The 27,875-nt window shown below is 38.1% G+C and overlaps 1 protein-coding gene across 2 annotated transcripts in view; it reads right to left on the reverse strand.

The window, feature by feature from the left end:
• MSRB3 (methionine sulfoxide reductase B3) overlaps positions 1-27,875 on the reverse strand; it is a 175,217-nt gene that overhangs the window by 105,259 nt on the left and 42,083 nt on the right. For both annotated transcript variants that reach the window (XM_040491498.1, XM_040491499.1), the window contains exons 3-4: positions 20,642-20,750; positions 18,935-19,012 (exon numbers count right to left, since the gene is read on the reverse strand). In XM_040491498.1, coding sequence (XP_040347432.1) covers positions 18,935-19,012; positions 20,642-20,750 — 187 coding nt within the window. The remainder of the gene's footprint in view (positions 1-18,934; positions 19,013-20,641; positions 20,751-27,875) is intronic.

Consider the following 27,875-nt stretch of genomic DNA (forward strand, 5'->3'; position numbering starts at 1 on the left):
CTTTTCAGTTCTCCAGATGATCCTAAGAACCACTGACCTGGATGGCATTCCTTTAAAGCAAAGAAAATTTCTATTTAAAATAACAAGGCATCCCACTTCTCTTCTTTTTATATATATATTTGTTTATATATAAACAAATTTTAATTTGTTTATATTAGTAATTTCCAAAGTAACTTTTTGCCCAATAAGGAAGTAAAAAATTTCCCAGGGCTTTTGTATGAATTCCATATTCAGAAATTGTTAACACACCCCTGTTATAAAGTTATCTTTGTGGGAAATAATAAACTAAGCACCAAACTAGTGAAAAATCTGTCAGAAAAGACTCAGTTCCCAGGCAAAATAACAACAACAACAATACATTTGCTACTTTCTTGGTGAACTTACTGAAAATATTTTCTTTTACAGCTATTGTCCCTGCCCACACGAATGAAATGATAAATCCTTAGATTCCATGAATCACTCAGACTGGGCTGGCAAATTAGCTAAAATGATTATCACTAAGGTGATGTGTCTTGTGTAGTCAGTAAATTTACGCTCCATTACACTCCCAAGTAAAAATAATATGAAAGACAAACATTCAATATCAAAAAGCCTTCCCTCAAAGCTGGAGACCATGAAAAGAAGTTCACCAGAAGATGTGAACTTTCACAAAGTCATAGTCAAAAGCATTTATGGAGTGCTCACTATGTGCAAAGCACTTGATTTGAAGGAAGAAGTCTTGTTTAAAGTAGCCATAATTCAGCCCATAAAGCCCTTTATAGTTTAAGATCAACAATTTGAACCTCAGTCAGAAGCAAATGGGTAGCTCGTTCATACTGGAGGATGCAGGTGTAATTTGGTCAGTGCCACTCAGTTTCTTAAATTGAATGGACCTTTGCAGTTTGTGTAAATTCCACTTCTGGGTGGTCTTCCAGAGCAATCTCAAAGAGGGCACACCACAGAGGTACTGGAGTTAACTTATGCTTATGCAGACTATGAGTCATGCAACGGCCATTAACACTATATACTTAAGTGAGTACATAGAAGTAAAACGTGCAAATCTCCAGCAGCATAAAGCCAACTTCCCTCAGGGCAGAAAACTTCAAGTAGGATGAGCACTGAAAAATCTGTCAAGGCACTAATGAACAAGTGTAGCTTGTTCCAAGCACGTTGCAAGATAATAAGAGAGAAAATATAAATGGCAGAAGAATTCGTGGGTTACATCCAGCTAATTCATGATTATGAAATACAGTAATGACGTAAGGTAACAAATACAGTTATCTGCTTTGACTTTGACTCTCCTTTCCTTTGTCTACTCACTGGTGGTGGTGTAAGGCAGTAAAGTGTTCAAATAGTAGAAGCGACAGCGACACGAACAAGAGTCGCCACGTGTTGAACTCCTGCTCTACGGCAAGCATACTTTAACATACACAGGCAAAAAAAATCTAGACAACCCAAAAAATTTAATATTAAACACTTATCTCAGAGATGGACAATCACTAATCTAAAAGAATTCCTTTTGGGGTACCTGGGTGGCTCAGTTGGTTAAGCGTCCAACTTCAGCTCAGGTCATGAATTCGCGGTTCATGGGTTAGATCGAGCCCCGAGTCGGGTTCTGTGCTGACAACTCGGAGCCTGGAGCCTGGAGCCTGCTTTGGATTCTGTGTCTCCCTCTCTCTATGTTCCTCCCTCACTCGTACTCCGTGTCTCTTTCTCTCTCTCTCTCTCAAAAATGAATAAAAATAAAAAAAAAATAAAAAAGAATTCCTTTTACCTATTTCCTAAAAGGGGAAAAATTAATCTTCTGTTTTAAAGTTTACTCTGTCTGGTCTTTAAATCTCTTTCTCTCATTTCTAATACCTTAAATATATCCTTCTTTATGCCTTTCTTCAGTTTATCAAAAAACATAAGATAAAATTTTCCCTTGAGTTTGCTTTCCCTCCAGTTACAAGGGGTTAGCCTTACCATTCCTACCTTAACTATAATGATGTGACTATGATGACTATGTTTTCTGGGATCATCCCAATTTCAAATATTTTACATTATCTCCACTTTGGTTTGTGGTTTGAAACCATGAAAGTCTTCACAATCTTTGCTCTCACTACTACTTCTAAAGAAATTGTTCTCTCACAATTGCCAAGCCCAATGACTGGTTCTTAGTCTTCTGAGTCTTAGCATTTCATAGCCTAGGTTCATCCCTTCTGTGATTTCTATATACTTTGCTCTACATACTAAATTTAAACATCTTCTTTGTCTACTGTGGCATTTCTCAATGTGTCTCAGCGGTAATATCAGTTGCACAGTATATCCCTAGGTTAAGATCCTGAGGTCAGAATCTTTTTTGAATCATTTTTTGAATCATTTTTGAAAATGCTACATAGAACAATCCACTTCCGGAGCTCTACAGTGAACATGAGTGAATTGTGCACTCCTTGATTTTTATGATGAAGCAACCATGCAATTCATTGTAACTCTGTTTCCCAGAAAGCAATTCTGTGTATTTAGAGTACACAGAACCCTCTTTATTTTTCATGGAACACATATCACCATGTCACAGAGCTAGTCTTTTGCAGGAGTAGTATTCTGATCGAACAAATATTCACTAGAAACATGCTGTGGGGAATATTGATACACCTGAAATTTTAGGTTACAACCTGAAATCTATCAGACTTCCAAAGTTGAAGTAATCATCTTTTTCCCCAAGCCACATTTAAAACAGCAAATTAATCTTTAGTAACAGCTTTTTCTCAACAGACGGTTGAGAAATCTTTGCAGCTCTTACTGTCTGTAGTGTTTGTTGTCTGTAGTGCTGTTCCCTCCTTCTCATGGCTATTGACATCACCCTAAGGCAAATCCTTCTTAAGTCTCATCTAGATTCACGGCAACCAAGCATAAGAATTAGAGGAAAGTTAAAGCAAACACACAGACTCCAGGCTCCACCACAATCTTGCTAAAAATCAGAATTTGGAGGGGGGACAGGCTTGGAATTTGTGGTTCTAATGGGCAGCTAGATTTACAAACTACAGACCACAAAGGCTTCATGCCTTCTCTCCTCCCCTTGAGCTGAGCATTTTCAGTTCCCTTCCATCATCTGTTCAAGTGACACAGTTTTGAGATTCCTAACCACCAGTCACTCTTCCCTGCATGTGGTCCATTCGGCCCATGAGCCTTTTAAGGCGAGGGTCTTACACTGAACCACAGAGCACAGCACTCCAGAAATAGGCTGGCCAATTTGTGAGAGAAGTAGGGCTACTGATGATCTATTGTCTCCTGGGTTTATGCTGGACAAGCAAAATCAGTCTCCTCCTTATCCCACCCCTGCAGCAAATCACTACTCACTGTCATCAACACCAGTCTGCAATAACCACTAGGCAGTGATCGCCAAGCAGACAAACTTGCCAGAAGCTTAAAGCATTACTTACTAACTGACCTTCTGGTCTCTGTTCTAAATACGTGGCATGCTTCCTGTTCTCTGATGAACTTTCATTGTGAAAGCTGCAATGTATGCCAGTCCTTAAAATGCTTTGGTATCAATGCTGCACATGTGTAGTGTTTTTTACACTTACAAAACATTTCAACACTGTTTACTTAATCCTCTCAAAAGTTTTCATGACACAGGTATTATCTTCATCTTGCAAATGAGGAAATTAAGGCTCATAGAGGTTAAGTCGCTTATTTAAGATCGCACACATTAAATGGGGAAAATTGTGACTTTAACCTCACATGTCTTACACCTTAATCATAGCTTGCTCCACTTTAAAATGCAAGCATAGTCACTCGGCTATCATTAGAAAATTAGCACCAATTAACACCAGAGCGTGACAGCTACCAGATGGTGAATTACTCAGCAAAAAGAATAATCAGCCAGAATACAAGGAGGCATTACGACATAATATAGGAGCGAAGGAGTGCTGCCTCTAGGAAGAGCCAGACCTGAATTTGTGTCCTAGTTGCACCTCTTACTGCCAGTGTTCCCTTGAATAAACTGCACACCTTTTGTGAGCTTTGATTTTCTGTCTCAGTTAAGAAGAATAAAGGAGACAATTTTCTTTAGAGTGCTTAGCATAATGCCTGGTACATAGTAAGCTCTCAATCAATGGTTGCTTTTTTTTTTTTTAATCCCAATTCAAACATGACAGTTTATGAAAATAAGTCTGGAATACCTCTTCTAAAATTGGTGTCCCATCCTTCATCAGTTACCTCCAGGTGTCTGGAAACAAGAGCAGGTGAGGACTAGAGGCAGATGGAAGACAGTCATGAGAAGGGAGAAAACCTGAAATAATGTTTGAAGTGTAGGCCAAGAGAAGGTTTGCAAATAGGTCTTAGCAAAGTTTAAGATCCCAGTGGTCACCTTTCCTGGAATCGTATCATTATTACCAGTCATTTAGGGATAAAAGAGAAGGCAGTGGGTAACGTATCTACTTGGGTTATGAGTAAATTATTAAATGGACAAGATGAATTTGGGCTCTAGAAAATAAATTTGGAATTACATTCTATTTCATTCTTTCCAATTATCACTGGGGAAAGATAAATTTGGGGATAGAAGAATGACATCTCTAAGGTAAGTTTTTAAAATAAATTGTTCAGGGGTGCCTGAGTGGCTCAGTTGGTTAAATGTCCGATGATCTTGTGGTTCATGAATTTGAGCCCCGCATCGGGCTGTCTGCTGTCAGCACAGAGCCCACTCTGAGTCCTCTGTACCCCCATCTCTCTGCCACTCCCCTGCTTGTACTGTCTCTCTCTCTCTCTCAAAAATAAACTGTAAATAAATAAATAGTTCAATGTTTGTAACACACAAAGACAAAATATTTAATATTTTTTTCTTATCACCCCCTAAAGTACATGTTCATCTTTAAAACAAATAAAAAGGTTCGATAAAAAAAATTACCTATAATCCGATGACCTGGAAATAACTACTATTGACATTTGGTACATAACCTTATTCTAAGTTGTTTTATGTTCATGTATTTATAGATATTTGTATTTTATAAGTATGGAGTCACATGTAATTATTACTTTGTAAACTTTTAAATTTGTTTTAAATTTCTTTCCAGATCATTAAGCTTTCTTTTGCAATATTATTTGAAATGTCACATACGTTTTCACTAGGGAGTTCATTTAGCTAGATATTAAAATTAATTTTTGCTCTCATAAAGAGTGATTAAACACATTCTTGTAGCCTTATTTTAATGCATTAACATGATGTTTAGCATAAATTGCTAGCAGCGTATTTGCTAGATTAATGGCATTCAGAATTCTAAGACTTCTGACATAAATCATTAAGTTATTGTCCAGAAACTTACTACCAATCCACACTCCACCTAGCAGTAAAGTGCTAGTTTCCCAGACCTTGACCGACACTGAATTTGATGATATTACAAGTAAAAACTATCTCTCCTTTTACTTCATTTTTTACTGTTTTTCTTTTTTTTCTTAGAGCGAGAGAGAAAGAGACAGCGTGAGCAGGGGAGGGGGCAGAGGGGGAAAGAGAGACAGAGAGACAGAGAGACAGAGAGAGAGAATCTTAGGCAGGCTCCATGGAGCCTCACGCGGGGCTCAATCCCACAACCCTGGGATAATGACTTGAGCCAAAATCAAGAGTTGGACACTCAAACGACTGAGCCACTCAGGCACCCCTTCATTTTTTTTTTATTCTAAGAGGTGGAAGATTTTTCATCTTCTACTCATCTCCCAATGCTTGTCTTTCTCAATTGATTTGAATATTAATCTTCCGTTTCTCACATGAGTCGCATATATTCCTCCCAGGCGGCTTGTTTGCCAGTTTTTTTAAAGTGTTTTTGAGCTATAGAAATGTAAAATATTTAGGTAATCCAAACGTATTTTTTTTTTTATTTCTGCCTTGGGAATCTTGTTTAGAAAGGCTTACCTCACCCCAATGTTATACAAATTTACCTTTATATTTCCCCCTAGGACTTGTATGGTCTTATTGTTAATATTTTAAATTTTTATTTAACCTAGATTTTATTGGGGTGTAAGCTACTGGGTTGTAAGATATTGAGAGTAGGATCTAAATTTATTTTTTAAATATTTAGCTGGTTACCCCAATACCACTTGTGGTACTTCATTGATTTGATTGGGTACTTTTTATATTTAGCATGTTCACATCTCTGAAACCTAGATGTGTCTATGATCAGTAAGTAGCATTTCACAATTTACATGGCAGGTTTTTTTCCTTGGTGTTGAATAATAATTGAATAATAATTCCTTCGATCAATGGCTTCTTAGATTTGATGAAACACAATATTTAATCATATCCCTATTTCACTAAGAGGTTTTTTTTTTTTAATTAAGGAATGTACTTTAAATTTTTATAAAACCTCTTCTGGGCACAATTACAATGATCATAGTTTTTCCTAAGATGTTCCAGTATTGAACTATCCATACAATCCTACCTTGCCATGGCATATTACTCATTCAACACACGGCTACATTTCTTTTACTAGTATCTTATTTAAAATCCTTACGTCTAGGTCCCTCCTCCCCCAAGGTGGCTCAGTCGGTTGAGCATCTGACTCTTGATTTCAGCTCAGGTCATGATCCCAGGGTCATGGGATTGAGCCTCACATCGGGTTCCACACTGAGTGTGTAGCCTGCTTAAGATTCTCTCTCCCCTTCAGCCTCTCTCCCCTGCTCACACACACTCTCTCTCTAAAAAAATACAATAAAATTAGTAAATAAAATAAAATCCTTATACCTGTTTTTATAATTCCATTTGGTCTATATATTTTCCTTGGAATATCTTTGTCAGGTCTTGGTTTTTGAGGCATTTTACATTGGTCAAAGAAGTTGGTAAGCTTTCATCTATTTTCTGCAATTGACACAGTTTATAATTGCATAGGAGTAATGTTTTTTCCTTTTTCTGTAAAAGACTAAGCTGGTTTGAGATAATTCTCAATTTTTTCTATGGTTACTGGTCAACTAAAGTATTATAACTCTCCTATAGTGAAATTTTGTATCTTACCTAATTAAAAAAAATTATGCTGAGAGTTTTAATTAGAATAGGAATACATAGTATATTACATTAATTTTTTTTCCCATGTCTTTATTTTATCCAATTTTCATTCCTAGTGTTTGGGACCTATGTTCTTTTCTTTCTCCCTCTCTTTCTTGATTGGGCCTGAAAGAAATGGTCAACTTTATTGGCCTTTTCGAAGATCAACTCCTTGGTTTTATTTAATAGGTCTAATTGTTTTTATTTTTCAAGTTAATTTATCTGAGTGCTTTTAAGACCTTCTCTTTGCCTTTGATTTTCATCAGATTTGCTGTGATGTACCCAGATGTGGGTTTTTTGTTTTGTTTTGTTTTTTGTATTCACCCTGTTTCAGATTTATAGCACTTTTTAAATCTTGACTTGAGCTGTTTTGTTTTTTTTTTTCCTCCGTTTGGGAAAATTCTTGGCTATTATCTCTTCAAATATTGCTTCTTTCCCATTACCTGTTTCTTCCCTTTCTATGGCTGTAATATGTTATTCCTGAAACTGTAATTCTTGTATTAGCTTCTCAATAACTTTTCATTTTTTTAGCTCCCTTAGCTTCAGTCTGAATATTTTCTACTTACCTGTTTTTCTGTTCACTAATCCTGCTTCTTTTTTCTCTTGTATTTATATTTCATGTATGGCATTTTTCAGCCCTAAAACTACTTTATACTTTAAAATAGATTCTAGTTCTCCAGTGAAATTCATTTTGTCATCTATTTTTTTTAAAATATGTTCATCAGAGTTATTTTAAAGTCTGTGTCTGATGACTTAAATATCTGGATATCTGGGCCATCTGTAGACCTGTTTCTTTTGTTAGTTTATTTCCCTTAGTCCTTCACTTTGGTATACCTGGTAATTTTTGATGAATGCCAGACATTGTGTATGAAACACTGGATGCTGGATAATGTCACCTTCTTTTATAGATGGTTCATCCTATCTTCTGAACGGTAGCTAGAGTGGGAAGGGGAAAGGGAAGATTACCTTAATCTAATCATGGACTTGAGGCTGGGCTGAAGGTTTTGATACATTGGTTTTCCCTTGCTTTGCACCCATAATTTGGTGTGCTGAAGCTTGAGAGAGCATACTGCTAAAATTCTAGGAATGTAAGAGTCAGTTGCTAAGTATAGGCATTATTAAAAATAAGTTATATAGGGGCGCCTGAGTGGCGCAGTCGGTTAAGCGTCCGACTTCAGCCAGGTCACGATCTCGCGGTCTGGGAGTTCGAGCCCCGTGTCAGGCTCTGGGCTGATGGCTCAGAGCCTGGAGCCTGTTTCCGATTCTGTGTCTCCCTCTCTCTCTGCCCATCCCCCGTTCATGCTCTGTCTCTCTCTGTCCCAAAAATAAATAAACGTTGAAAAAAAAATTTTTTTAATAAAAAAAAATAAGTTATATAAATTAACAATTAAATAAATTATATTAAAAGCAAAAGTAATACTCCCAAACTCACCATTTCTAATTTTTTTTTTTACTAAATTTAACTGTTATCTGTGTTCTTTACATCTGTTGTAGGTGTATACAGAAAAATTATATAATGAATGGTGTTACTACGCATCTCTTTCCAACTCCACATTCAGTGAGGTCATGTTTGTAGCTTGAAATATGGCCCATGGTAGAAGTATCCGCACACAGAAATCAGCAAACACTACAAATCAGAGCTTGACTTACTGTTCTTTTGGTTGTTAAGATCAGTTGTTCTCAAATGGAGGTGATTTTGCACACACACCACCCCCCCCCCCGGCCCCGGCCCCCCGGGAATTGGATATTATCTGGAGAAATTTTTCTTTGTCAGCTTGTGGGGATGGGGTGGGAGGGCTGGGGAATGAGACTAGTGCTACTGGCATCTAGTGAGTACAGGTCAGGGATGCTGCTACGCATCCTACAATGTATAAGGCAGCCCCCTGTAACAAAGAATTATCCAGTCCGAAGGTCAATAGTGCCGAGGTTGAAACACCCAGGTCTGCTGGTATCTCTCCTTCTGAATGTCTGGCAATTCCCTGGAAGGAAAGGTGGGCACTTTACCCTAGTTTATTTTATTGTTTTTGTTATTTTTCTAGCATTTTGAGTTGACTATTTAGTTCAGTTATTTTTAATCTTTCTTATATTTACTAATAAAAAATATTTGACTATGAACTTCTCTTTTGATACAGCTTTGGGTAGCTGACTCTTATTTTTTTGGTCACTTTTTGCTCTTCTAATGTTTCCTTGTATAAGGTTCCAGCCATAGACATTTCCATCTCTTCCTTAGTTGGGACAAATATGCCTTTGCAGTTGCAAGCAATGCTATTGTTGAAATAAGCATCCAAAGAAAGTTCTATGAGTGATCTACAGAAAACACTTTAGAAAGTGTGGTAGGAGATAACAATTAGGGGAGTCTATCACCAAGTATCTATTTATACTTCCCCCATTCCAGTATCAACTTGAATCATTTAATTCTACAATTATTCTCGACTTAACTGGAATTAAACCATTTATCTCACAAATAGTTGAGTACCAAGAATAAGCAAAGTCCTGTGCCCCTGCACTGGGTGGAGATGTGGATTACAAAAAATCCTAAATCATGACCTACTCTCTCAAAAGTTTATAGATTTGTTAAGGAGAGACTTTCAGCTAACTAATGTATTTAAACTCTCAGCTACTCATGTAAGTCACATTATTTGGGGAATTTAGAATCTATACTAAATTTGTTTTTAATTATTCAGCAGAAACTAAAACTATTTTGGGTATGGATCACTAGGTCCAACGATATTATAAAACGTGGTAATGTTGGAACCAAAAGCAAACTATACTGACTTAATTTTGAGAGCTTTAGATTTGCCTGCTGTTTATACTTTACCATGCAAATTTGCTTAAAGCTGCACAGTTTTTTTACAAACCTTACTTTTTATACTTGTATCTTTATATCTTTTACAGCATGCTTATGTAATTATTACATTTGCTACAGCAGTGCCATGAGTTAGAAAGGGTTGATATTATTTTCACCATTTTAAGATGAGAAAAATGAGATGAACACTTAAGTAACCTGCGTATGGTCATACAGCAAGTCCACACGGGAACCTCCACCACCTTCCATCTGGTACTCTGGATGGCTTCTGCACTTGTGTTTGATAATGTGATGGGTTACTTATCCGCGTAGAAGACACACTGAGGACATGAATCTGAATGAAAATTTATGCAGTCTCCTTGAATCAGGGACCACGTTTTGAAAGAATTATTCATTCACAGGAAGAGGCAGCTTTGTGGATGGCCTTGGAATCACTCGCTAAAACTTGCACATTATTTTTCAGAAGATGCCCTTCCATAGTTTCAAAGTCTGTGAACTGTCATAATAATTACTCATTAATATTCTGGTTCATATTCATGTAAACAAGATAATTTACATGAATCATAGTTAAAACTTTGCCTACTGTTTTTCCCAGTTTAATCTAACTATCCATTCTAATTCATTAAGAAGAATCTAAGCTATTTCTGTCCATATCTGGAAAATGAATGAAAGAACTGGGATTGTGATTTAAGTAATAAAGGGCAAGACTGCTCTGCCCCCACTTTTCTTCTTGCAAAACACAGATACACACACACGCACCCAAACTCACTTCCAGCTATCCAGGGATTTTATGTGTAGGCATTGCTCCAAATCCTTTTTGTGTCAGGAAATGCAGGCATAATTACCTTTGCATCTTGTTAAACTCTGAATCATGACTTGCTATAGTTTTCTGGTTTCTCAAATGGAGTTGTTCTTTGTTTTATGTATGCTTTTATGCTACTTATGCTTTTCTTTCTTGTCTTGTCTTTCTTTCTTCCCCCACCCCCACCCCCAGCGGTTTAATGAGTCAGGCATTAGCAATGTTTTTTTGCTCCCTATCTTTGCCAGTAGCTCCAGGAAGTACATTTCTTTCAATCTAGCTGTGGTCTTGCCCTAAGCTTTCAGATGAAATGTAGATAGAAAAGTTAACTCCCTCTGTTACAGATACTTGTCCTGTAAATCACTGTATGTGGGGACAAGACAGGAAGGGTCAATGGGATGAGAGAAGTCAATTTTACATTCTCTTCAAAATAATATATGAGTAATGTAGATATAACTCCAGTTTAAGCCACTATTCAGAAATCTAGTTCATTTCAGAGCGGTTTCATTGTACTGGAAAGTTTACTTGGATTAAGGATTTAGAATGAGGTGAAGGGCAATTCGAATCTTCTAAATTCAAGTTAAATGCACTTGAAAGTTAGAAAACATTCTAACATAGAAAGGTTAGAAAACATTTGCTGGAATCATGAGCAATTTCTAGCTAGAGTTCATAAAAAGAAAGCTAGAAGTTAAGTTCCTATTACTCTTCCTGGTAGGATTCCACAGTGACCGGAATGGTTTATGAATAAATACTATACGGATAGCATTTTAAAGGGTTCAGAGAATAGGATTTGAATAGACAGTAAGAATGGAAAATGCCCCTCCCTTTTACATCTCCTCCACTCACAACCACAACACACACATGTGCCCATATGCACACAGGCACACCCGCAGACACAATATTGTAGCAGAAGGGGAAAAGTTTATGTGGAAAATCTCCTTTAATGCTAAGTGGAATAGCATCCGTGGAATAGCATAGCTGAGTAAATTGTGTGTGGCACCGAACTGGAATTTCTTCAGTGAAAGGGCTTATGTTCTTAAAGAGTTGAAAAACTGCTTAAATTTTCTAGTAGCCTAGAATAAAATTGCACAGGAGGCTCATGTGAAATATAGCATGTGTGAATACTTTGGCAGCAGAGTTCCATTTGAAATGTAGCAACACAGCTGAAGCAGTGACTCATCACACTAATATCTACTGTTAACAGACAGACTCCCTCTCAGAAAGCCTGTACTTTCTCACATTGTAAGGAGCTTCTTGGGCTGTTGTGATAGTAGGATATGTTCCCGAAACTTTGTCAGGCCACTTGACTTTAACATTTGATGAATATCGGCCATAGGCCTTTTCCTCTATTCAGTTCTTACACCTGTTCGGTTTTATTTTGCCCCTTTTCATAGGTGATAAGGCTGAGGCCACACATCTGGGCTAATATTCAGTTGGTGCCACCAGTTGCTTTTAGCCCTTGCCTGTTCTGAATTTTTGATGAAGGGGCACCTGGGTGGCTCAAGCAGTTAAGCGACTGATTTTGGCTCAGGTCGTGATCTCACAGTTCATGAGTTCAAGCCCCTCATCTGGTCTATGCTGACAGCTCAGAGCCCGGAGCCTGCTTCAGTTTCTGTCTCTCTCTCTCTCTTTCTGCCCCTCCCCTGCTCTCTCTCACCCTCTCTCAAAAATAAACATTAAAAAAATTTTCGAGATAGAAGGAAAAGACATTTAAGATAGCTCATGTCAGGGAGCCCGGGTGGCTCAGTTGGTTAAGCATCGACTCTTGACTTTGGTTCAGGTCACGATGTCACAGTTTCATAAAATTCTCTCTCTCCCTCTGCCCTTCCCCGCCCCCCCCCCCGCCGCCCCGCTCCACCTCTGCTAGTGCTCTCTCTCAAAATAAATAAATATCATTAAAAAAAAAAAAAAGATAGCTCATGTCAGTTGGCCTCAGCTTCTCAGAAACGTATAGAGAATTCAAAAAAAGTGGTGAAAATCTGGAATACAGTTACTTGAGAAAATGTAATGGGGGCGGTCAATGTGAAAATAAAATGACCTTCAAGTTTCAATAACTAGAATCCTGCCCATGAACCCTGCTGCTGTTCTACCTCACAGACGCTGAATGGCCTGATGGCTTCCTGGACATTACTACATCTTCCTGTCGGGATTCCAAGGGACTTCCCTAAAAATAACCAGTGTGAAGCTGAGTCCTTACTGATGGCCTGCCATGATGGGTCTATCTACCTTTGGTTCAGCCCTCCCTGGATTGGAATGGTCTTCAACTGTCAATTCAACTACTACAACGAAGAGCAGATTTTTCAAGGAACTGAGGTGGGCGCGTGGGTGGGCGCACGCACATGTGTGTGTGTTCCATTCATTCCATTCATTTCTATTCAGGAAAATAACGAGACTAGAGTGACCAAAATAAATTATTAAAACTTTATCTTCCTTTAATTCTTTACCTTTCTTTTTGCCTAAAAGTTTGAGTGTTACTATTCTAAATCTATTTGTATACTGGTATGTGATCTTCTCAAAGCATTTATCCTCTCTCAGTTTCTTCAACTGTAAAATGTGCTGTTGTGATGAAGATTAAAGAGCTGAATTTACATAAAGCACTTATAACCATGCCTGCCATATTAAGTGCTATGTAAATGTTAGTTCTTGTATTATTATTATTATTATTCATGACCCTGTATAAAATGAGCTGTTTATTCAGTGAGAGGCCTGATAAGTTAATGCATACAGAATAAAAACTATCCTATATGTTTCTTCCAAGTCTTAAACAAAATTATTAGGAGTTGATTATACATGGATAATGCTGAGGTTTATTAGCTAACAAGGAAAAAAGTTTCCACTGAGGCTGTCATACCTTTATTGCCTTCTCTTTTCACCCCCAGAAATCTATCTTCTACCCTGTTGTGGCTTACTTCCCATTTTCATCACGCTACTGACTTATCTGAAATTTCTCCATAACCCATCTAACAAAGTTTAGACATGAATCTGACCAACAAACAAATGCTTAGTGATTATTACATGCTAAGGGCTAGAGATAGAAATATGAGTAAGGCCTGGCCTTGCTGTGGGAGTTCCCTTACTAGTGGGCAGACAGGCATATAGACAGGTAACTGCAAAACAACATGGAAGTACATGGATGGAGGTGGACACAAGGTGTGGTGGGAGCAGAGATAAAGGACACCAAAGTTCACCCTGGAAGGCTGAGTCTGGGCTTCCTAGAGGAAGAGATCCCAGGGCTTAAAGGGTTTTAGTAGGAATTTAAATGTCCTCTCTGGTATCTCAGGGCCTTCTTAATTGGTCCCTTCTAACCCTCCAGCCAAATCTCCCACTTCTCCCAACATAACTCACCTCCCCACTCCTACTGGACCAGTCTCCTAACTGTTTCCTTGCAAAATCCACTTTTGATCCTATCTCCAATTCTTCTTCTCCATGGCATTCTCTATCAGGCATCCTCCACCTGGAAAAAACGAAACCCTTCTCTGCCTGGTAAAGTGTGGTCTCATCAACTCTGCGACAACTGGTCCAACTTTGATGCAGTCACATACCCCTCCTATTACACATGAACGCATTTCTAACAGACACATCCAGATAGACAGTGGCATTATTTTTCCATATTTTATCATTGTTCATTCTGTTTCTCCTATCACTCCAACAAAACTGTAAGTACCTTAAGGAAAAAATAGTTCATAAATTTATTTTATTTGTTCCACAACACCTGGCAAAGTGTCAGCCAAAGCAAATATAAGTGGTCAAAAATACATTCTGAATTACATTATTTCACCAATGCCTTCTCTGGTTTATCTGATGTGCAATAAATTCATTTTATGAAATTTTAGAAGTTCAAATAACCAGAGGGGAGAACATTCTTACTCCTGTCGGCTAATTTACTAACTGAAACCCAGGAATACTACATGAGAAATAAACTAGGTTGGTAGAGTTTGTGTATGTGAAGAAAATGTGAACCATGGAATAAATTACACATTTGGTTTATACGCAGTTCGTGAATAAGGTTCTTGTACTTGGTAAGCAGTAAGAAAGCAGTATATTGTTGAAAGGGAGCATACTCAGGGTAGAGCACAAGTTTGAAAATGAAAGGAGAATCATTGAATGGCCTTTTTTGTAAGGAAATATTATGTATACAGATATCAGTCAAATGAAAGGAGAATTATACGCATGTGAGTGCGCATGCACATACACTGAATACTGATAACAGAAATGGCAACTGGGAAAACAATCTTTTCACATCGCTAATGATTGGGCATTTTCAAATTCAGCACTTCTTTCTTTATTTTACCTTATTTTTTATCTGTTTCCCTCGCACTATTATTTCTCATGTTGTTACTTTATTTGGTCTCTTCTGCCCCATCTTCTTCCCTTACTCCCTCCTCCCTAACAATCAAACAAAAACCCCATACACTTTCTCACTCACACCCCCCTTTGGTTCCTTGCACCTTGTGTCCAAAGTATGAAACCAACTATCTCAACAAGTTGTCTGTTAGTGATGCCATTAATTCACTAAACTAGTGAGTGGCCTTCAAACTTACTCATGAAACTCAATAAAAGAATTTTGGGAAAACACATATATTGGGATATATATATGTGTGTGTGTATAATCTGGGAAAATATGTATTTGTATACATACATTCTGTGCTTTTTATCAATTTATTGCCTCTCTGTCCTCTAGCCTTCCCTACTCTGCTAAAAGGGAGCTGGGACCTTTAAACATTTTTTTGTCAGCTAACATGATATTAAACTTTGTCAGCAGAGGGCACAGGACAAAGACCGCGGAAGAGCAAGGTGTGTTCCCCTCCTAGTTTCAGGATGTTTGCTCAGCAGGTTCCTGCAGAGCGTGTGGCTTCTCTAGCATCTGGCTTTTGCAGGGCATGTCGCTTCTCTTCTTCTGGGCCCTTGCTGTGTAGGTAGCTTCTCCAAAGCCAGGCTGCTGCAGAGTGAATGGCTCCTGCCGCAGCCGGCCCCTGACAGACTGCTCTCCCAGCACCCGGCCTCTGCCCCACACACCACTCTTCTGGTGACAGGCTCCTACAGCACAAGCAGCCTCTCTGGTGCCAGGTGCTGCCTTCAGGGCCAGGAATCAGCAGCACCTGGCAGCCAGCAGCTTCCCGTGGTGCCCCCCCCCCCCCCACCCAGGTATTTTTGCAGTGGAGTATCTACAGTGAGATACCTCCCTATACACAGCTTTCCCCCAGCACTTCAGAGGGCAGATTTCCAGAAAGTCGCACAGTCATGGCACTGCGGTGATTTCTCTGCTATTTTAGGTACAGCCATGCCCTCTCCAATAAGACCCAGATCTCAGCCCCTGGGAGAGGAAAGTGGGGAGCGGGGCACACGGGGAGCTTTTCCCTGGGCTCTATCTCAGCCCTAGTGGTCATGATTCCTTCTTCTATTTGTGAGTTCTGTATTCTCTAGAATTTCTATTTACTCCCTGCCAGCCAATCCCTCATTACCCCAATCCTCTGTTAGAGGGAGTAATTCTTTAAATTATACTTTTCCTGTTCAAATTACTGTGTGGTTTACTGACATATACTCCCTTATATATTTTAAAGTAACCGCTAACATTTCTTATCAAAATTTCAATAAGTGAAAAAATAAGTGACTTTTCTGGTGTCTGTAAATAGATTACATGCTTAAAATACATTTTTGCCAAAACCTTAAAAAGCTACATATTTAGATCATCTAGGAAGTGAAAAAGTCCACCATATAACCTCATTGGCAAAGGTAGTCCTCTCTGTTGTATCAATCAGTCAAATCAAACTATCAAAAAAAAGAGTTTCATTTTTAAAATTTAAAGAAATATGTGGATACGTATTCTCAGGGCAACCATCTCACTTAAGGAGACAGGTAGAAAATGAATAGACAGGGGCGCCTGGGTGGCGCAGTCGGTTAAGCGTCCGACTTCAGCCACGTCACAATCTCGCGGTCCGTGAGTTCGAGCCCCGCGTCGGGCTCTGGGCTGATGGCTCAGAGCCTGGAGCCTGTTTCCGATTCTGTGTCTCCCTCTCTCTGCCCCTCGCCCGTTCATGCTCTGTCTCTCTCTGTCCCAAAAATAAATAAACGTTGAAAAAAAAATTAAAAAAGAAAATGAATAGACAGACACAAGATAACAGATAATGGAGAGAAAGATAAGCAGATAGCAGTCCTACCAAAACTGTCATTTTGCTTGATGCCTTAGAGATGCTATCCCAGGACAATAAATCATAGTAAGATTTGGGACGGGTGAAAGGTATGATATCTTCTGTAAAGCTGGAGAAGGGGATTATGATAGAGGAGATAGGAAGAAAGAGGCAGCTGACCACAGACTCTCTCACGCACATGAGTTTCAGGGACGCATACATACAGAGGTTGAGGACCAGAAAATTGATTCCCTCAAAACTGTCTGTGCCCTGTGGCCCCTGGAAAGTGTTGGTGGACACCTTGCTGTCTCCAGTATGAAGACAGCAGCACTAGACCGATGAATGAATGCATTCTATAATAAAGGCTAAAGCATTCCCCCCCCCCCCAGATTGACAAGATAAGAGGAAGCATACAATTTAAAAATAGGGTGAGGGAGAAATAGAATAAAAATATTAACCCATATTCCTTAGAAACTTAGAAAAATTAAAGGTTTCCCTACAAGAATGCTAAAGGAAATAGACATAATGTCACATCAAATGTGAAACTCCTTGAATCTCACCAGTACCTATGTTTAAATAAAGGTTTTCAGTATTTGTGACTCAAAATCTCACATGGGTTAAATCCTTCATTTATAGTGGTTCTGTTTCTTATTTAAAACAGTAAGCTCTCCTTAGATCCACTACTCTACTGAATCACATGATACGGAAAAGAGATGGGGAATCTTAAACAAAAGGCAAAGGGGATGTGGCCAATTTTTACCATTTGGGATATTAACAAGTTTAACATGGCTCAGCAACTATCTTAAGTGTTATATCAACTATTATGACACAAGCTAAAGGTGTTGAAATATAAAGATGTGTGTTTTCTGAGAGGAAATGGGTGACAATTTGAAGGGCTGGTTTTTTTTAACATGAAGAATAAATACATAAGAATTCAGAACAGATTCTCAACCAACACTAATGTGCAATAAGGTTTATGCAAGTTAAGAAAGGTTTTAAACTTTTTTTAAAAATTTCAAGGAAACTACTGTTTCCTGTTATTTCTGGAAAATCTGTAAATTCAAGTGCTTTAAAAGGGAAACATTTATGGAGAGATATTAAGTACGTTTTACATGCTACACGTATCAGATTGTTTGTTCAATTCCCCTAAGAAATTTGTAATTTTGCTTTAAATAAATGACATTTACCCTCAATTAAGGTTTCTGTCTTTTCATTCCCCTAAATCAGCATCCCGGTGGGAAGTACAGGGCTTCTAGGATTTTCTACACCTAGATAAATAAATTTTGGTGAAGATTTTCCTTTCTTGAATAAGATCCATAATCTCCAGAATACACTGTCTGAATTAACGATTTGGGCGAAAAAGCCTATGCACTGCTTGTTTCATAGGAAACTACTGGGAATCTTTAAAATAAAGATTGTGTTGGGGCGCCTGGGTGGCGCAGTCGGTTAAGCGTCCGACTTCAGCCAGGTCACGATCTCACGGTCCGTGAGTTCGAGCCCCGCGTCAGGCTCTGGGCTGATGGCTCGGAGCCTGGAGCCTGTTTCCGATTCTGTGTCTCCCTCTCTCTCTGCCCCTCCCCCGTTCATGCTCTGTCTCTCTCTGTCCCAAAAATAAATAAACGTTGAAAAAAAAATAAAATAAAATAAAGATTGTGGATCAGTGCAAAAACTGTCAAAATCACATTACATAATCTGTTTACACATGTACAACTATCTGTTGGAAGTCCCATGTTACTTTTGATACAGGTACTGCACTTCCTCGCAGAAGTATGAGTCATCAACTAGGTGGCTATCACTCAATCTGAAGAATGCACACGAAGAACTTTCACCACGGCCCAATCAATAAATTCAGGGCCATCACTTGATAACGGAAAAATCAACAACTATATAAATGTTTCTATGCCCACCAAAATCTCTTTCATAGCCCTTGTAAGCACCATGGATAATTGCGATGAACAAGTTAACACTGTGAATTTTAAAGGTCCAAACAGTGCAAAGTCAGCCAGCCTAGCAAGCTGGTAATTTATTATGAAAGTCAGTAATTACTCTTGTGGGGAGAAAACAGAAATAATAGAAATACGAGAATTTAGTAGTATGAAGATTCTTTTTTTTTTTTTAGCAGTACTATAAAGATTTTAATGTGAATGAGCAATAACTAGCTTGTTACCATCTGTGAACTGTCCATATCCATAGGTTTTTAACATACTTACTTGAACAATGGAGTTCCACAAACGACACATTTATATATTCCAGGATCTTTGTGATGTGTATATTCTCCTTCGAAGGCACTGATAAACAAATACACAGGGCATTAAAACAATTAAACAAAGTTCGCATTATTTCTTATAGAATGTATTTGCTTAAAATAGATTTCTCTAATAAATCTTTCAAGGGCTTTTTGTCCTAAAATGAGAACAGACCAAACATATGGAAATCTGAACATTACTAATATACTTCAAATCTATATAATAAAATGTGCATATAACTACTCCAAACTAGTGCAAGTTAAATAAAAAAAAAAAAAACTCAAGCCATCTAGTTATGTAATGCTTAGAAAAAATTTTTGCTATTAAAAAAAAAAAAACAGCTTGTAGTTCAGATTCGCAGAACAAAACATTACTACACAAGATTTCTGCCTACTCTACAGTGTCCAAGAGTGTATACCCCAAAATGCAGAAGGGTCCAAGACTTCAAGTGGAAGGAGACTTATTTTTTGGTTTGAAAAGGAATATTGCAGCTTTAAGGGAATATTTTTCTAAGTTAACAATCTTAAAGGCTAGGAGGTCATTCCACTAATGCAAATCAGCTGTGCTAGCCCAACAAAAAGTCTATGTGCTCTGCAGCTTGTTTTTATTATCCTTTCACCCTCTTTATGAGGTCCAATTTTTTTATAAACAGAATTTTTAAGAATGACCTAATCTCTAGTTGTTTGTGTGCATTCAATCATTTTGCTCGTCATGTACACAACAGGACGGGCAGAGGTCCTCCTGGGCTGAGACTGAAGCCCACCGTCGGCTCGTTGTGTGGTGAGGGTAGACTCTGTCAGAGATTCAACATTTGGCAAACTCAGTAAACAGTATATACTGTGACAGGAAGAGAGTGTTGCCTATTAACAAGGACCCCATGTGTGGTAAAGAGCTCTTTCAGTTCATGAATGAAAACAAGAAGTTACATCATTAATAAATTTGGATCAGAGGTAAGTCACGGCCTTATGCCAGCCTCCATGGTATAAATTAAACAACAAAATGGTTGGACCTTGGCAAGTTACCTTTGAGCTGGAATCAGCTGAGAGAGACTTTATTCACTAAAAACGTCTTGGAAGTGAACAGACTCTTTTTTCAGGACTTAGGGCGAATTTCCAAGGACCAAAGCCATGTGAGGGCAGTTATTGAAAATTTTTGACATTCCAACCACAAATGAGCCAATAAATACTTTCTCCACATGTGCTTCAAAAAGAAATTGGAGTGGGGTAGAAAGGAACTAAATTATGCTACCTTCTTTTTGCAGCCAAAACGTCTATACTTACAATGGCCACCTTCAAAATTTCAGCGTCCTGGCACAGCGCCATGTCCCTCGTGGTTTTGCTTACTGTGATGTCTTCCCCAAAAATGTACCTAACTCGCTATTACTTCCACACATTTTGTAGTAAACTAAAAACAGGCCCTTAATAAAAGCCTTGTGACTTTACATAAGATAGAGTGTTCATTGAATGGGGGAAAGAATAAATAAAACTTAGTCTTCACCTAAACAGTACCATTTTCAACCTTTTCAAGGATACCAATTTGTAGATGTTAGCAAAGAGGTGTAGCATTCTTTAAATTAAATGGCAAGGAACAGGATTCAAAGCGGGGGGGGGGGGGTGCGGGGTGAAGAAAACTAGCTCTTACTTAATGACCTTTTCTCGCAGCTCATCTTACCTTTCGGTCCCTTTCTCCTGAGTGACATGGTACTGCAGGGGTGTCAGCCGCTTCCTTAGTTCCTGCTGGGAAAAGACCACCTTACAGTTCTTTTTATCCCTACATGACCCTGGAAAAAGAGAGGACATGGGAGAAGGAGGCTTTTTAGCTTGGATCCCGAATGCTTGCTTTGGCTGGCCGCCACAGCCCAGCTTTAGCAGTCACTGGTCAACCACCAGACCAGCCCCTCACGCACCAAACTTACTTCCACGCAGCTGACTATTTCTCTCCGTTTACAGAGAATCCTTCTCAAGGTTCAGGTGATTCCATGGGAGCACTGACAAGGTGCTAGAGCCAAGGATACCAGCATGTGATGGTAATGACTCACTGAACATTCACAAAGATGGTAGTACATCCTTTACGTCTCCTGAAACCATGACCTTCTTTTTTCAAATAAATTCCAAAAGCATAACTCCATTTATAAGCATTTACACTGTATATATATAAGATGATGGGCATATTAGGTTAAATAATAACTCCCCATTCAAAAACTTTGCAACTCAGTAGAATAGCTGGAAACTGTCATTTAATTTCCATTCTGGGTGATTTAAATACCATCCTATTTTTTTTTTAACCCTGAAGATGCATTTTTTCCCGTGACTAGAAATTGCTGTCCTCTGTGATTGTCAGATACTGCACTAGGTTCTGTGGAGCCCTTAAAAATGAATGTCTTTTAAAGATTGTATCTTACCAGGTTAAGCAGGCAGCAAGAAAATTTTAATAGACTCCAGAAGGCATTGACACTAATGTAGATTCAATAAGTTCCAAAGAAAAGGTGAGAAAAATAGGGAGGGGGGAAAGACAAAGAGAAGAAGAAAAGTGAATGTGATTTTACTTACAGACCTACATCTTCTGTTTGCAAAGTGTATCTAGGAAGACTTCACTGAGTATATTTGAATGGTGAAATGATTTTAATGTGATTTTAATAACAATGGCATCTTTTATTTCAACCTATACAGACTGCAGTAAAATGTTCAGACAACACCTGTTTATACGTAGTATTTTATTTTACCTACACAAATGAATTGGAAAAGAAATATAACTCTGAGACAGGGCAACCCTTACTCACTGCAGTCAAATTGCTTTTTTTTTTTCCTTTTTGTCATCCATCACAGTGGGAAAAAGGCTTGCAGTTGGCCCCATGTGCAAAAATCTCTTATCACGTTTTGAAGTTACTGAAAGAAAGCTTGCTTCGTTCCCTGAATACTAAACTCAACTTCTGTGAAATAAAAAAGAATTCTGATTTAGAATAGAAACGTTTTCTACTTCTTTTACTTGTCAGTCCCCCAATGTCATAGTATGTGAGATCACTGAAATTAAACCAGGACAAAATTGACTAACCAGTTACCCTGATTGTGGGATTGAAGAAGCATATCAGCTTCCAGGATCAGGGCCACCAAGATAGAGTGGTTGATTCTCTATGAGAAAATACAGAGGCGGGAAGAGAGCTAAGCAGAGCCAAAGAGAAAGTCGCACCTTGGAGCAGGCCTGTGGGTTGTCAAACAGCGCCTCTCCTGACCTTCCACAGAGCACGCTGGCTCTGCTCTGGCCTGGAAAGATCCACAGGAACAGCTGGCATATCACTAATGGTGTGCTGGTCTCTCATCTCAGTGGAACCCATATTATACTAGGCTTTATCCAAACACCTACTCCTTACACTTGTAATATTTCCAAGGGGTAGATGAGAAATGTTTGTCCTGTCAGAACAAGCCTCTCCAGAGCCTGAGTGCTGAGCTGCTCTTTGTTACATATCAGTTGACTGGGATAGCTGAGTTTCTGCTCCGTTCACTCTAGCCCTCTTAAAAATTATTATTATTTTTTTTGTATTTCTTTATCAGTTGGAAGGGTTGTACCTTTGTGGATTTTGTTAGACTAACTGCATGTCCAACGTGACAAAATCTACTGGTTAAAAGTATTCCGTCCAGTGGCATGGTAATTAAAATCTATACAACTAGAATTAAACAATGCTGTCCAAAATATTTTTGTTAATATATGTTCATTCATACAAAAAGACCAATTGTGTTCCCAAAGTTGAGAGAACTAAGCTACCCATCTGTATGTCATTTAGTACAAGAGAAGCAAACTGCAGGTTTAAATTACATGGTATTGGATTGCAATTTCCTAACATTGGATGCTTTTCTGCTTTTTTACCTTGAGTCATTTACTAAGGAGTGTTCATAAAAAGTAGCTTAAAGCACAGATGCTTGCAAATCGTTTAGGCAAAGATGTTTCTCTCTTTTTCATTCTCCCTCTCTCAAAAAATCTCCCTTTTCTGAAGAAAGAATAAAATTGTTGGTCAGTATTGACGAACCATGTCAAGCATTTGTACAGAGAGAAAAGGTAAAATTGAAAACATCTGATTGAAGTAAATAATACAAACATAAAAGCTTTAGTCATGAATGAAGGGTATTGAGGAGACCTTATTTCATAGATTAGAAATTACTTTTGATCTAAACATTCTTAAAAACAGATTGTTTTCCACTATGAACCATCTCATTAACTGTGCTACAGAGACCTCGTTTTAATGGCAAGCTCTGAAAGGGTGCTGCTGTACTCTTTTGTCAGACCCCATCTGATTTGGGAGGGGGATAAAGATTTCATTCCAGCTTTCTTTGTTTGTCTTTCAAGAACCGCTAAAGCAGCATTCACACAAATTTTGTAGGAATGTGCCCTATGTCATAGCCTACAAATTATTTGGTTTTGGTGCACTTAAAGGTCATCTTCCAAATTAGCAAAATTTTCCTATATCCTGGCTTTTCAACCTTAAATATAAATATTGTTTCCTAACTGTAAGTGAGGTGTTTTGTTTTTTTTTTTTTCTTTAAGAAATGCTAGTGCTTATTTAAAGTTGTCAAACTTTGTACGTTTTCATTCTTTGGTCATACCACGTTCTCAAAATAATTAGGCTCTTAAAGTGTACCTAATAGCAAAAAGAAGGATATGTAGACTAGAACAGCTATTGTGATTTTATATTAAACAACCCGGTGAGCAGTTAGTCAGATTTTAATCAATTTCTTGCCACATAGTTTAATAATACACTTCCTGGACAATTGAAAGCTCTACCATTACATTAGCTCTTCCAGCATCATAACTGAAAACTGACATGTATAAACACAGAAAGGCTTCTCTTTTGTCTCTGATTTCCCTTCTCCCTCTCAGACTCACTTCCCTGAAGTCATATGGTGCCACTGTTAATTTTGAAGAAATTATTTCATTTTGAAATTCTACAATAATTCATTGGATGGTTTCCCTTTACTATCTTCACTTAGGAACTGTAATTTTCTTATTACACAGGGTAATTTAACATTAGTATTATATGACATCTGTTCAATGACCTCTAAATTGGCTTAGAAGTATGTTACGGAAAGATTTTTCCTTTATTTAAATGTTTAATAGAGTACTTTGAAGGCACAAGTGAGGCTGTGTGTATATATATAACTGCAACACAAAGTATATTTGAGAGGGTGACACTGCCACTTTGGTATCTAATCACCACACCATTCCCTACAGAGCAACTTTGGTATAGATAAAGATCCATCTTGAACGCCCTTCAAGGGTATTTATTTACTGAAAGACGCCCAAATTCTCTTTTATATTAACGCTTGTTCCATTGAGGCTTGCTGCCTCAGAGCCAGTATTATCTTGAAGCTCCAATGGAAAGCTCTTGCTCTAAGTAGAAACAGACTTTCAGCAGAACTCATGTTCTGGCTCTGCCTGCTTCCCACTCATGTGACCTTAGGCAAGTCGGTCTCTTAGCCATGTACTGACACCCTCACAGGCCTGCTGTAAGGATCACGGCAATTATCGCTTAGCAAACACTGTCCGAGTAAATGCAATATCACATTATCGTTCTGAATACAGTAAATTCTGAAGTCAAAAATGTATTCTGAAAGGTAGCCAGGTCAAGTATTTCAGCGTGCTGCAGTATCTTATTCGTAATTATTTTTCTATAATAATTCCCTTAGAACAGTATTTTTCCCACAAATTGTCTTTAAGAATGATTAAAATAAGAATTAAAAGAAAACTAAAATTTTGAGTATTTACTATGTGCCAGGCACATTTCTAAGCATTTTTACGTAACCACATTTAATCTTCTCAATAATTCTAACATATAGATATCATGCTCATTCTGCAGATACGAAAACTGAGGCTCAGAGAGGTTGTAACATAACTTAATAGGGACAAACAGTAAATAAAATTATCGACTCAAACCAGGACTCTCTGACTGCAAAGCCCATAGTCATTATTCTGTGAGGAAAAATTATGCTACAACGTTCTTCTTTCTTCTTAAATTATGCAATAACTTTTAGCTCCAAAACTACCACTAACAAGATAATAAAGGAGAAAAGTAATAACTGCCTCAGTACATCCAGAAAAATACCTTTGTCTGCTAGCCAATGTCTGTTTTCCCTGTGTTCATTCCTTCAACATAGGGTCAGTGACAAGGTTCAAATGGGATTCTCACAAAGTCTATAAAACGTTGAAAGGCTTTTTAACTTCCTGTTAAGAAGTAAATCAGATCTGTTACCTAAGTCTTAGAACACTTTTAAGTCATAAATCTTACGTTCAGTGTGAAAAATCAAAACAAAACAAGACCCAAAGATCCCATAACTTTAATTTTGGTTCTAGGATCAGAAAAAAAAAAAAAATGAAACTATTAAATATTTCCCCAAGATAATAAATAAATAAAAGATGACAAGAGCATCTTGTTTTGCTTTGACCTTACCGGGTTTACACAGTAAACTTCATGTTAAAATAGCTTGCTACTATATTTCAAAGTGGTATACTCTGATTTTCATTACAACGTTCAATTTTCTGTTGGTTATTAGTCTGTCATATTGGAAAGCTGAAAACTATCCGGATATGATAGTGTTAGAAATTTCCAAATTAAGTGGGCATTTATAAAAGCCAAATCTGGCCCATTTTTAGAAGAGAATGTAAAATGTATTCCATGAACCACTTTTTCATATTTGTTTGTCTGTTTTGCATTCCAATAACCAATAAAGGAAATGTCAAGCACAGGGAAGAAAAGCTTCCATGCTAGCAGAAGCATACCCAGTTCTGGTTTTTCTCTCCAAGTGGACCTACACAAGAAGAACATTCCCAGGATTAACATGCAGTCATGACACTTTTGCTACAACTGTGGCTTCCATGACACTAGGGCGGCAGAGCTTACTTACAGGGACACTGATCCAGCGTTTTTTTTCTTACTGTTTTTTCAAAGTCATCAAAAGTGTTGACTGTTAACACAGTGCCAGGTACTGTGTTAAGTAAAATATATTCAATCATTCCTTCAGTAACTATTAAGCACCTACTATATGCTGGCATTATTCTAAATACTTAGGATATACCAGTGAACAAAACAAAGATCCTGTTCTCATGGAGCTCCCACGAAAGCAGCAGGGGTAGGGGAAGATAAAGAAAAACACAATGAAAACAAGTGAGTAAACTGGATAGCCTCTTAGAAGGTGGTTAAGTACACAGGAAGGAAAAAAGCTAAACTGAGCACAGCAAAGACTGGGAATGCTAGAAGTTAAGGGCTATAACCTTAAGTACGGTGGTCAAAGTTGGCCTCACTGAGAAGATGATATTTGAGCAAAGTTCTGAAGGAAGGGAGGAAGCTGGTTGTACAGACAGCAGAGGGAAGGGCCGTCTGAATATATGCAGGACAGGCCCAATGCAAAAGATGGGTATACTAAATTAATGCTCTAGCGGTAGAGACAACATACATGGTAAAACCTGAATGTGAATGGAGCAGAAACCAACAATTTAAACATGCGAAGTAAATGTTTTTAAAACCAGGAGATTTACAATTAACGTATCAGGCCAGGCGTTGTCTGGCATCACTTCTTACTCCCAAGAGAAAAATGTTAGTGAATGTCCTTTTTAGCAAAGTACTATCCTCAAAATAGCTCTCAGAGAGTATCTGTCTGGCTGAACTTTGAACCCAGCATCGGACTGCAGCCTCTGCTAATTTGCTCTGTGTAATTAATGTCATCCTTTTCAGACTACAGATTGTCATTCCAACCTGGAGTCATGTGTAAGAGGATACTCAGATGTTTTTCACTGATAAATTTTTGATGGACCCAGAGAGCAAAATCCTATGGCCAAACAATGATGCTTTTACCCTCCTGGAACACCCCAGTCACTCTCCCCTTCAGAGTGTTCTTGTAGGTGATGTCAGGGAATATCCATAACTAAAAAGAGTATAAAATTTGTACCTCAACTTGGTTTCCATCTTTAAAAAAGATACTTAGTTTCTACACTTAGGTTCAGTTTAATTTTATCTATCCTCCAAGTCCTAAATATAATACAGAGAAAATAAAATTCCAGGTCTTAGGAGTCAGAAAGCAAGACAATACTTTCTTCTTAAGTTAAAGATTTTTTTTCTTTTCTATATGTGAGAAAAATCATGTCTTTGTCATAGACGTTATCGCATTTCATGCCTTCTCACTGCTTTTCTATTACTTCACATAAGACAGTTCTACACATCAGTTTCAGTTATATTCTACTGATGCATGCGCAGAGTTCTAATTAACATCAATGGACATTATAAGCATGCCAAAGCAATATGCCATTTTAAACTTCTTGAATTAAACAAGACCATATGTTTTAGTGGAGCATAGTTGAATGATAAAATTAGTCTTCTGGTTTCCATACTAAAAGTTTGAATAGATAAACTGAGAATATACTTTCAAGCAAGTTTTCCTTCCAAGTCTACCTACCCTAATAAATTAATCCCTACTCTGATAACTCCATTCCTCTGGATACCCTTAGTACCAGTGCACTTACTCTGCGAGGTGCTGTTTACATAGCATTTTACAATTATTCTCAAACGCCTGCAGGCATTTCTGCTTTATTTTCCCAGACTATAAATTCTTTGACAATATGTTGAGCCTCATATTAATTCATACTTTCTACAACCACTTACTAAACATCTACAGTGAATCAAGAACTAAGATGCTGGAAAGTCAAAACATGAACAAGTCGAGGAGAGCACCCATTCCAGCATGAAAGATAAGAAAAGCAATCAACACAATGTATAGTCATACGGTGAAAAGTATGTGCAAACTTCTGTGCATGGAGAATTGACAAAGAAGACATCAATACTCTTAAACTTTGCCCATCTAGGGGCGCCTCGGTGGCGCAATCGGTTAAGCGTCCGACTTCAGCCAGGTCACGATCTCGCGGTCCG

Source organism: Herpailurus yagouaroundi, unplaced genomic scaffold, assembly GCF_014898765.1.
Source record: "Herpailurus yagouaroundi ecotype Mexico unplaced genomic scaffold, PumYag 182, whole genome shotgun sequence".
Lineage (NCBI taxonomy): Eukaryota > Metazoa > Chordata > Mammalia > Carnivora > Felidae > Herpailurus > Herpailurus yagouaroundi.